General features: G+C 43.6%; 1 protein-coding gene across 1 annotated transcript in view; it reads left to right on the top strand.

Annotated features, from left to right (window-relative positions):
* rg (rugose) overlaps positions 1–12,149 on the top strand; it is a 313,364-nt gene that overhangs the window by 75,644 nt on the left and 225,571 nt on the right. Inside the window, exon 3 of the mRNA XM_068226793.1 lies at positions 3,701–3,801. Within this exon, the coding sequence (XP_068082894.1) occupies positions 3,701–3,801 (101 nt within the window). The remainder of the gene's footprint in view (positions 1–3,700; positions 3,802–12,149) is intronic.

The following is a 12,149-nucleotide window of genomic DNA, read 5'->3' on the forward strand; positions in this document are numbered from 1 at the left end:
TGAACGTATGCCATGCTCCACAAAACAATACCTCACACCCAGGTATATTACCAACTAAATCTTTATGCTTTAGTGTTGAACAGTGTGCAAAAGATCATCGATGGATTCACGTTCGTTTTCAGAACACAAATGGAAATGTCCAAATAGGGGCGAAAACAAAGTGATAACAGTCCTCCAGGGTGGATTTTTATCGCAATTGGAGAGCTTCAGTATGGTTTATATCCTCCACGAGCATTTATCACAGCTTTTCACCTACGTGGCTTGCTCCGTGTAAGTCGACGGAGGTCACGTTGCGGTATCAGGTACCATTCTTCAATGAGAGCCTGTTCGAGGTCTTGGAAAGTCTGTGGTGGAACAGGACGCCCGCTAACACTTCTGTCAAGCCTATCCCACACATGCTCGATGGGATTAAGATCGGAACTCACTGCTGGCCATTCCATCTCTTGAATGTCGAGTTCTCGCACGACAGCTCTGGTGATGCGCGCTACATGATCCCTGGCATTGTCGTGCATGAGTACGAATTCGGGGCCAACACCATATGCAGCAACCAACACATGCTGTAGCAGTATCTGCTCGATGTACCCCGCAGCGGTAAGATTAGCATGGACGACGACAAGACCCGTGCGGCCATCAATACTGATGCCACCTCATACCATCACAGAATCTTGTCCAAATCGGTTGCCTTCCTGGACAACATTTGGCATGTCCTGTTCCCCACAGTGTTTTCATACATGTTGACGTCCATCACGCTGTGTCAGGGGAAATCTGTACTTGTCTGTGAACAACACAGGTCTCCATTGGCGAAGTTGCCAGTTGACGTGGGTAGGGCAAACAGAAGGCGAGCTGCGCGATGTTGCTGCGTTAAACGGGGCACTCGAACAGGACGTCTGGGTGGTAAGGACACTTCTCTTAACCTGTTCCTTACTGTCTGGTCAGACACCGTGACTCCAGTGACGCTCTTGAGGTCTTGTTGCAGTTCTCTGGCAGTTGCTGAACGACGCCACAACGCACAGATGGTCAGATATCGGTCATCCTGTGGGGTCATCATGCGTCCACGACCTTTTCCAACACTCCTTGTGAATTGGCCTGTCTCATTGTAGCGATTCCACAAGCGGTGAATAACTGACGGAGAGACATTGAGAACCACAACAGCACTTCCTGGATCAAAGTGACGGCCCTTGCGACTTAACCTCGTTAAGATGTCTCATGGGATGTGTTGGTTGACGTACAACGTGCTCAAATGACCACAGTAGTCTGTGTACCTCAACGACACACGGACAGACCACTATTCACTTTGTTTTGAGGGGTCACCTGACAGTTTAATGCACGGCTACGGCTACATACCCTGAGTAGCTAAGGTCTCAAGGTATGGTCTATGACCATTGGAACCCCATCTACCAAATTAACGTTCACCCCGTGTGGGTGGGGGACGCAGACGAAGAATACACCCACGGTATCTCCTGGCTGTCGTAAGAGGCGACTAAAAAGGGCGACCAAGGGATGATTGAATTAGAACCATGAAACTACTTTTGATTAGTACCATCACGCGGGGAACACCATGGGTTGTCTGTACTTGCGAGTCGTACCACTATATTAGGTACGAAATAGGTTTGTGATTAGTAGCAGCAGAAAGTGTGCCACTGTGGGTTTCCAGTACCCGTGAGTCGTACCCTTCTGAGCAACACCACGGGTCTGGGCGTTGTCTGTGATTAGTACCACTACATGAGCGGCAGCGTGGGTCTGCGTTGCATGCGCTTAGTATCCACTATGTGAGGAACACCACGGGATTACCCTCGCCCGTGATTAGTACACCTAGATGAGGAACACCATAGGTCTGCGTTACCTGTACGACGTCCAATACTTGTGAGTAGTACTATTATGTGTGGAACACCGTGAGTCATCGCTCCTTTTGATTAGTACCCCAACATGACACATTCCATGGTTCTACTTTACTAGCGACACGTACCGTTCTGAGAGGCCTTTGACCTGGATCAGGATTGTGCTTTAGAAGTGGTTCCTTGGTCAGTAATACTATTATTTATGAGAGTTTTTTGAGGCGGATCCACGGATTGTTTTAAATTCATGTCCATCCATTCATTCTTCATGACATTTTTTATTTTGGTCAGTGGATGTTTTTGAACTTTTACTATGTCATTTCATTTCGTACCATTAGGGGCCGATGACCTCGATGTTAGGCCCCTTTAAACAACAAGCATCATCATCATGAAATTAACGTTCACATACCAGACGTTACAAAACATGTTCCCCTAATTTTTTTAACTGTGTAGTTTGTTATTAAATATAACAGTAGAAGTAACTTCAAATGCAATTTGTTGTCGAGTTATGATCGAAATATGATTGTGACTTCAACCACATGAACATAAACTTACGGAGTCTTAGTGAAAATGTCATTCAACGCTTGGAAATGATCGTCTAATTTCATTCCCCGTATGATTATTTGTTTTTCAATCGGGGATACGGGCTAAAATCAATATCATTGTCGGCCTATGTTGTGCAAGTCTGCTCTAGTATGCAGGCTTGTCCGTGATTACGGTAGTTGAACGAACGTAAGAGTGATAATTCACCGGGGAATTACCTGTAATGCTTCATCGGAGATCACAGCTTTTTGATAAACTGCTTTACGCCACATTTTAATAAGTAATTAATGCAATCCCTGGATTAATGTGATGGGCGTTATTTACTACTACGATATAAATCGTTCTTTTATGACAGTGACTTATCAACTATGCTGGTCTAGTTAATACTGCTTTCGGTCCTCTCACTATTTAATTTGTTTTGAATGGTAGATTGAACCCACCCTTCCATTTTCACGTCGGACCTCTACTCTAATTTCTGCTAGGCTAGTGCCCTTTAAAATAGACCCTTACTAATAATAATAATAATGTTATTGGTTTAACGGCCCACTAACTACTTTTTTCGGAGACGGCGAGATGCTTGAATTTTGTCCCGGAGGAGTCATTTACTTGCCAGTAAATCTACCGACACGAGGGTGACGTATTTGTGCGTCTTCAAATACCGTCGAACTTGAACAAGGATCCAACCTGCCTTAGCATTGATAATTAGCTATGTTCATTAAAATTACCCTCATTTATGCCTCTGTAAGCTCTCTTTTAAGGTAGGTTTGGTCTGACTTAGTAGCTCGGACGGCAGGTTCCTGCGGGATTAAATTCCGGCACCTTAGCGTCTCCGAAAACCGTTTAGTCGGACGTAAAATCCAATAACATTATTAAGATAGCTTTTGGGTAAATGTTGAATATTATCGTTGATAATAGACTACATACAACCTCGTCGTACTCCTCTCTCGATATTTCGAAGAGCTCCCGGCTATAGCTGATAAGCTTTGGGTACAATACGAACGTTTCTGTTACAGATATCATTAGCCTGAATGTTACCAATGACAGTTTCGTGATAAACTTTATCTGAAGTTTGTTAAGGTCTACAGAGCATACAAATACATCATATCCCATGTTTCTGAATCAGAACCTGAATGCTAACTTACCCAGTGTCAGTTGAGAGTTAGTTGAGACCAGGTTGGGTAAGAAAAAGCCCATGATGTTAAGAAATTTACCCTTGTAGCATCTGCAGTGGACACGTCCAGAAAACATTTCGAACTACCTACTTCTGATTTTACTCTGGTTGGCAGTCTCTGTAAACTCAGGATCTCTTTCTCTTGTTTCAGACCTCCTGATCGAGATGTTGGGCGTGCTGGCGAGCTACAGCATCACCGTCAAGGAACTCAAGCTACTGTTCGGCGCCATGAAGGCCATCAACGGCAAGTGGGTGAGTACAACACTCCTACCAAAACTTACCTCGAAGTGCCTGAAAAACATTAAAAGTATTTTAAGCAGTTATCGTGGAGAATTTTGGTCCGCTAGTGTAGCTCCTCAATTGGTCTCACGAGATGAGTCCAGTTCTTAGTCTAGAATGAGGCAGACGCGCTACCCCCATACTACGGGCTGCTTTCGGCCCCTGTGCTAAGAGCAAATTATTTTATATCTTAGGTTTTATTAAAAATACGAGTGCCACTGTAACGAGAAAAAAGCCATCAAAAACTTTATATTAAAATTGCTAATGTACTCTTGTGTTGTTCTTGTTTAGATTTTTAGTCCATATACTGATTTGTTGCAGCTATTGATGTAATCATGGTCTAATCTTCATTTCTCCAAATAATTATTTTAGCCTACATCTATTGTATATTAATTTACTCCTCACATTGATTTTTGTCTCCTCCCGATCCACTCCCATTACCTTTCCTAACCTTCCCTCTTGAACTATTTAAGCAAGTCTCCCAGTGTGTCTGTTTTTATGATCAAATTTCGCCTAACCGTTCTCCTCTCTTACACGATTTGTTAATTTTTGATCCATTGTACCCATCAGTATCATTCTGGAGCCTCCTGCTCCATCCAATGTCCATGTTTCATTCTCTTACTTCGCTACGCTCCAAACCAGTCTCCGTACATGCAGTGCGCTAATTTGAATTCTTCGAAAAATCTTCCCGTGCTTGGGACAATCCAATATTTCGTCTTCCTCGCTACTGTCATCACTTGTTATTCTAATCACAAAATAACAATATTCAAACTCTTTAGACCTTTTCAATCTTGAAATTACCGCGTTTAGTCTCACTTGTTTAGTGGTTTAATACACCTTTTCAAGACGCTGCTGGCTAGTGCGCCGTTTCAAGTCTCCTTTCTAGAACAATGCAGTGGTAGCGCACTAGGGTAGATAATTATATCCACCTCGCCCTTGCTTTGTATACAGAGTGTACCAAAACTCGACGGCAAAAATTTAGGAATGGATTCCTCACATACAGAGAAGAAAAAAAGTTTATGACAACATGGCTCTGGAAACGTATACTTACAGAATTATTCAAACTTTGTGACACAAATTAATTTTAGTCATGAAATCATCCAATCGTATCATCAACAAAGGTTTGCCATTAACATCTGGACGGGCATTGTTGGTGATTCCTTTTTGGACCTTACGTTCTTCCGAATAGGCTTACTGGACAAAACTACACGAATTTCTTGCGTACTACATTGCCTGATTACTTGGAAGACATGCCACTTGCATCCCGTCGACAAATGTTTTTCATGCATGATGGTGCTCCCGTACATTTCAGTCTGCTGCCCGCAGGTACCTGAACACCCATTTTCCTGAGCGCTGGATAGGTAGAGGAGGACCGATTGCCTGGCCACCACCACGCTCACCTGACTTGAACCCCCTGGACTTTTACCTGTGGGGACACGTTAAGTCTCTCGTGTATGCGACTCCTGTTCGTGATGAAGCACATTGTGACAACCTCTCAGGCAGTACTCACTACACCAGGCATTTTTGATCGCATGCGTAACTCCATACGACGACGAGCGGAGGCTTGTATTCAAGCTGAAGGTCGTCACTTTGAACATATCCTCTGATGCATGCTCAAAATGTTTCAGCTGCCATTACAGACGTACGATGTAAATGTACAAAAGTGTGAATAAATCTGTAAGTATACGTCTCCGGACCCATGTTGTCATAAACGTTTTTCTCCTCTCTATGTGAGGAATCCATTCCTAAATTTTTGCCGTCGGGTTTTGGTACACCCTGTATAAAAAAATTTGTTCCCAGAAGGGAATCATAATTTAATTTCACCGATTCCGAATATTAAAGTAACCGAGGCCTTTAAGCCCTTTCAGCGTGGAACTATCAGCGTTTCGCCGCAGTCTGCAAGGGGATTGATACACCTTTCATCTCATTTTCATATTCACATGGTTGCTTTAAGCTATCATTTCCAAATTTAATATTTCCCACATCGCACGACATTTCAACGACATTCCGTTAGTTTTTTGTTTATTTTAATTTAATACTCAGAGAATATAACAATATCCGCAGATTTTTCTTGAACTGTGATTCCTGTTAAAAGTTCATATTTGATTTATTTAATTCCTTAAAAACGTTAAAGAGAATAGGAGATAAGCTACAGCCTTACCTTCTTGAGCTGTACTTGATTCCATTCACCTTCACAATCTCAGTATTGTTCTTTTACCTGCCGGCTCGAACGTGTGGCGTGCTGTTGATTTTCTCGTTTTCAGAAACTTGCCGTCCCCAGAAGAGACCGAACCTGAACAAGACGTTAGCGCTTATCCACTGTACAACGAGCGTCTGTGTAAAGTTAACTTTGAAGTATCTTCTATGAACTTCAATAGTATGAAATGTGTCCGAAATTAAAATTCGGTTCTCCTTGGGATGAATATAATAATAATAATAATAATAATAATAATAATAATAATAATAATAATAATAATATGATGCAGTCAGTGGTTTGTGTAACGATTGTCTTCCGAGTGCATCATTGTTGCCAATTATGAATTAGTTCTTAGTTCTTATATCGGCGAAGAGGTCAATTCTAGAACCACAAGCTCTGCCGCAATATTGGTTCATCAAATCTATCAAAGTTCCTACTGTACTGAGTGCCATAAGTGATTCTCATCACGTAAAAATATAAACTCGTAAATTCCGGAGGCTAACGATCCGGGACTTGAATTTTTTGTATATCGTCCTGCTAAAGAAGTTTTAATCCGTTTAGTTACTTGTAGTAGTGTTCGCCTCTCTGAAAGCTTTAACATAGTACAATCTTCTGGTAATTTGGGGATATTTGTAATTTAATGGTCATTACTCACAGCACACCATCTGTTTGTAGGACATAACAGCTCTAACGGAGATGATGGGATGTGCCTAAACATGCTGAAAACTATTTTGTTTCGTTGTCAATATTCACCCTTCGGCTAATTCCCTCAGATCCATGTACCCACTAGATCGAACGAAAACCTTTCAGGGGTGAAAGGCTAGGAGTTGAAGGAGACTACTTTGATCTTAAGTTAGGTGCCATCCTGGCATTTGGAGAATCGTGGAAGAAAACTTCGAAATTGGCATAGGTTTGGGATTTCAGCCCACTTCATATGCATTTTCCTCGCGAGACTGAGTATGTCCAAGTCGTCCATTCTGAGCGGGAAATCGAACTAAGAGATATTCTGGACAGGTACCTCAATACATCCCCCCACCATAAAGTCGGCAATGCGAACTGTCCACAAAGTAATTACGACTTTTCAGGAACGAAACATATATATTTCTTAAAAAGAGACGTCCAACCGCTCTTTCGGGTGATCACTTGGAGCCAGAAGACAAAAGATACTTATTTCCTTCCAAAGAAAAATCGAACTGTAAAAGATAAATACAGACTACATCATCAATTTTGGCCACTTTATGTGGTCATCTAAATCATTTGTTAAAATGGTCCTTTTTATGTTCTCTGGCTACTTAAGAGTCTCTTTAAATATAGGGATAACAAATATACGACAATAATGATCATACTCCTTTCTGTGTTTGCAAAGGACTGATTTCTGTTTGAAGGTAAGTTTCCAGAAATGTTTCCCTTGTACTTCATTCAGTAAAGAGGTTGTATTTCGCTCAGGCTGTGGGGGCTCCTAATCGGCCTACAATCCAGCTTGAACAGGGCATTGAATTAGAGGCGACTATCAACGAAGAAAGGAAAGATGATATAATGATATATGTGAGAAGTATACGTTAGCTGAAGCGGTAAAATTGTACTTGGTTCACCCGGAAGGACGAGAGTTCGATTCTCCTGCCTCCCCCCCAAGGACCATTATGACCTGTAAGTAGATGGCTTTTGGCCTCTTTATAGGCGTACATGATACTGTTCTGAAGTTGTCGAGAAATTTCGCCTCGACTACGGACTACGTACGAGCCTCACTGTAGTACTTAAAAGAGATCATGTCGCTGATCACTTTGCCCTTAATTCTTCGCATAAATGGGAACTGCTGTACATTTACAATTATTATAGCAATGTCATACAAGAGGCTACCTTTGTTGATGGGCAGTAGTTAAATTAAATAAATAAATAAATAAATAAATAAATAAATAAATAAATAAATAAATAAATAAATAAATAAATAAATCTTCTCCTTCTCCTTTTCATCTTCTTGTAGTGCCGTCTCCATTCCTGAAGGTTGGCCACAATCACAGCCGAAGCCTGTACGATGTTTGGCTGTCCCCATCAGTCTACTAGAACCTAGTCTTGTTCAATCCCGTAAGTTCCTGAGCCAAGAATGTTTCCTTCAACCGCGACCCCTACGTCCACACACCATAGTCCACAGAATTACAACCAAATGAAGATTTCTTCTCTCTTTGATCATTTTCGGTTTATACTTGACCTATTACTGTGATCTCATTGGAATAGACGTGACTGTAAACGCGTCCACTTATGTTGTAGCCCGTAGGCGTATGTGAACTTAATTTTTTTTGTTGGTATTTGTTTTACAATGCACCGACACCGACAGGTCTTACGGTTACGATGGGATAGGAAAGGACTAGGCTAGAACTATGAAGGAAGGTACTCTGGCTGTAAAAGGTGTGAAAATGGGAAACAACGGAAAATCATTCAGGGTTGCCGTCAGTGGGGTTCATCTCCCGAACGCAAGCACTCAGCTGCGTGACCCAAAGCACGTAGACAACTCGCTCGGTTTTAACAAATCCGCCACATGTATCACTGTGACCGGAGTGGGATTATCGAAGCAGAGTATAGTACTGCCTGAGCATATCCTTGATGTCAGTGTGCAAATCTTCTGGCTGACCGACACCCAACACTGCCACAGAAATTATATATGGCCCGATATCGCGTTTGTCAATTTCAATTTTCCAGTTATTTCGGAATTGTTGGTACGTTAATTCTATGTCCGATGTCGATTTCCGTCCCTGATAATAGCAGCATGTTTCACTTCATGCACGCCATGTTCTAAATTATGTTCGGTCCAATACACTAAGTGACCAAAAGCCATGGTGAAGACACTGAATGTGAAGTTAATGCTCCTCAGCGAGCCCTCAGAACGGCAGTAATACGGCGAGGCGTCGACTCTACAAGATGTTGAATCGTTCTGGAGGGATCTGGACTCACGCATCTTGCTCTGCTATCCACAGTTGGTCTTGTGCATTTGGTGCGGGGTTGATGGAGCGTACACCAGCATCGACAGCATCCCATAAATGCTCGATTGGATCTTGAGGTTCAATCCATGGACGTAACTTCACTGGAGTGTTCTTCCAACCACCTGCATGCCGCCACACAGCGGTGACGTGGCGCATTGTATGTTGAAACATGGCATCTCCATCATGGTACTCTGGGGCCAGAAAGAAATGCAGATGTTTGCAGATGGCCTGAAAGAATGTCCACCTAATGTGCACCTGTCAGCGATCTCTGCAGCCGCGCAGTGGGGCCTAATTGCGACCACGAGAACGCCGCCCAGACCAGAACTGCGCCACCTCCCGCCTGGATACAACCTTGTTGACACGCAGAATCCATAGCTTCATGGGGCTTACGCCACACTCTCACGCGCCCATCAGCTCGATACAACTGGAACCGGGAGTCATCGTACCATAAGCACACGCCGTCATTGCCGATGTTCGTGGGCCTGTGCACACCGTTGAGCTCAATGTCAAGGTGTCAGCAAAAGGACACGAGTTGGTCGTCGACTGGTGAAGCCTATGCGGTGCAGTTCCCTCCTTACAGTCCTGGTAGAAATGGGTTCCTGATCCCAACATTCAACTGGGCAGTGATCTGACTCACAGTAGTCCTTCGAGCCCCCAGTATGGTTTTGCGGAGGCGATGTGATGTCCGTTCGTTAAACATCTGTGGTTTTCCCGTGCGGCGGTTTACACGGGTTGAAACATTCTCTCTGCGATATTGAAGATCCACCCTGGATACTGTTGACCTCCGCAGTGCTCTGACCCATGCGCCTTGTGCCGATTATCATCCCAAGTTCAACCCTCGGTTAACTCCCGACTTGTTGCCATCTTCACGACACTGTTGTCTGCAACTAGCCGCAACGCTCAGGGGTCATACGTGGCACATTTTGTAATGAGGAGCATTTTTCCGGGTAATTTGATCAGCCTCCTCCGAACAACTGAAAATAGACTTGGGATCTTATCTCTCTTAGAAGCGTTTTCCCTTCCTTGGCGAACCCAGGAAGAACATTTAACTTTGTGGTAACACCAAGCAAATGCTGAGACTGTATCTTAATTTACGTATTCCACGGCCACTGCCTTGTGTCGCCGAAAACTCTCGATTTGTTAGTGCGATATTAAAGCACTAACAGGAAGAAGGATGAATACGTCATTATGTTGGTTCAAACATTCTGCCCCTGGATGGTGCTGTGAATGTGACCCTTGTGGCCTGTGGGGAAGAAGCCACCTGGTGGTGGTTTAGATATAGTTAATTGAGGTCAAGTGCCCTACGTGCAGGCCAGGGCATTCTCGTGAGAAGTGATTCTAGGAAACACTAGTACGGTAGTGACTGATAGCGTTGAAATATCCCACGTAATGGCTGGGTTCAAGTTACTAATCTTGTAACAGAGGAGAGGCTTTGTAATAAGCTTAGATCAACTGGAAAGTGAGAGAAGTTACGATAACTTAATACTTGTTCAGCCAACCCCTCTCTGGTTCGAGAACTCGTCAGTAATTATCTGAGCAGCGGATGGTTTTCTGAAGATGAAATGATTAAGTTACGTTGAAACGTTTAATTTGAGCTAGTATTTGTATAGTATTCAAGGCTATAGCTGCATATAATCAGAGATGCGATACCAATACACATCGCGCCCGTGAGTTGAAAATGTAAGAAAGGAAGGGAATGGCTGTAAGTCAAGCTCCAAACTTCCCTTTACCGGGCGAGTTGGCTGTGCTGTTAGGGGTGCGCGGCTATGAGCTTGCATCCGGGAGATAGTGGGTTCGAACCCCACTATCGGCAGCCCTGAATATGGTTTTCCGTGGTTTCCTATTTTCACATCAGGCAAATGCTGGGGCTGTACCTTAATTAAGGCCACGGCCGCTTCCTTCCCATTCCTAGCCCTCTCCTATCCCATCGTCGCCATAAGACCTATCTGTGTCGGCGCGACGTAAAGCAAATAGGAAAAAAAAACTCTTCATCTCTGACAGCCAGTCAACGTTGGCAGACAGAAACCTATTTCAACTACGGCCTAGAAGCCTGGAAAATAATTGAATAATGTTATAGCTTTTACATCCCACTTCCTATTGTATGGTTTTTGAAGACGTCGAGGTGTCGGAATGTTGTTCCGCGGGGTTTCTTTTACGTGCCAGTATATCTACCGCCACGAGGCTGACGTATTTGAGCACCTTCAAGTACCACTGGGCTGAGCCGGGATCGAATCCACCTACTTGAGCTCAGAAGGCCAGCACTCTACAGTCTGAGCTAGGCCTACTTAGCCCAGCAGAAAATAATTTGTTCTCTATTCATCCACTCCGGATATTTCGCTACTCACACGAGAACGTAATTTTACCTTCCCAGGATCACAAATGTGTACCTCTCTGTAATGTTTGGACTCTGCCTGTGTTACGTTCTGTAAGCTGTGATTGCAGGAATACATTTACAAACCTCTGAGCCCATGAATTATACACCAGTGGCAGTTGACTCCTGAGCGAAACCATGCTGAGGGAAATGTTCAGAAATATCAAAATGGTGAACAGACACTAGATGCTTTAATAATAGTGTTATTGGCTTTACGTCCCACTACTATTTTTGCGGTTTTCGGAGACGCCGAGGTGCCGAAATTTAGTCCCGCAGAAGTTGTTTTACGTGCCAGTATATCTACCGCCACGAGGCTGACGTATTTGAGCACCTTCAAGTGCCATCTGACTGAGCCAGGATCGAACCTGCAAGCTAGGGTCAGAAGGCTACCGCCTCAACCGTCTGGCCACTCTGCCCGGTCACTAGATGCTTTCGAGTGATTTTATATTTTAATGCGTTTTGTTGTTGTTGTGGCCTTCAAATACACGGGTTGTTCTGTTAAACCATAGGCAGAGCTGGCAACACTGCAAATACCTGACGGGACAACCAATAAGTAGAGTCCTGCGCGGATGTACAAAATAATATTCGCATCCGCAAATGGTTATCCGCATCCGCAAAGTGGTGATCTGCGGGTAATTTAAATATTTAACTACAGTACATTACACCCAATATATTGAAACAGATAGATCTGTTAACACAATACAATACCGGGCGAGTTGGCCGTGCGGTTAGGGGCGCGCAGCTGTGAGCTTGCATCCAGGAGATAGTGGGTTCGAAC

This window comes from Anabrus simplex, chromosome 3, assembly GCF_040414725.1.
Source record: "Anabrus simplex isolate iqAnaSimp1 chromosome 3, ASM4041472v1, whole genome shotgun sequence".
NCBI lineage: Eukaryota > Metazoa > Arthropoda > Insecta > Orthoptera > Tettigoniidae > Anabrus > Anabrus simplex.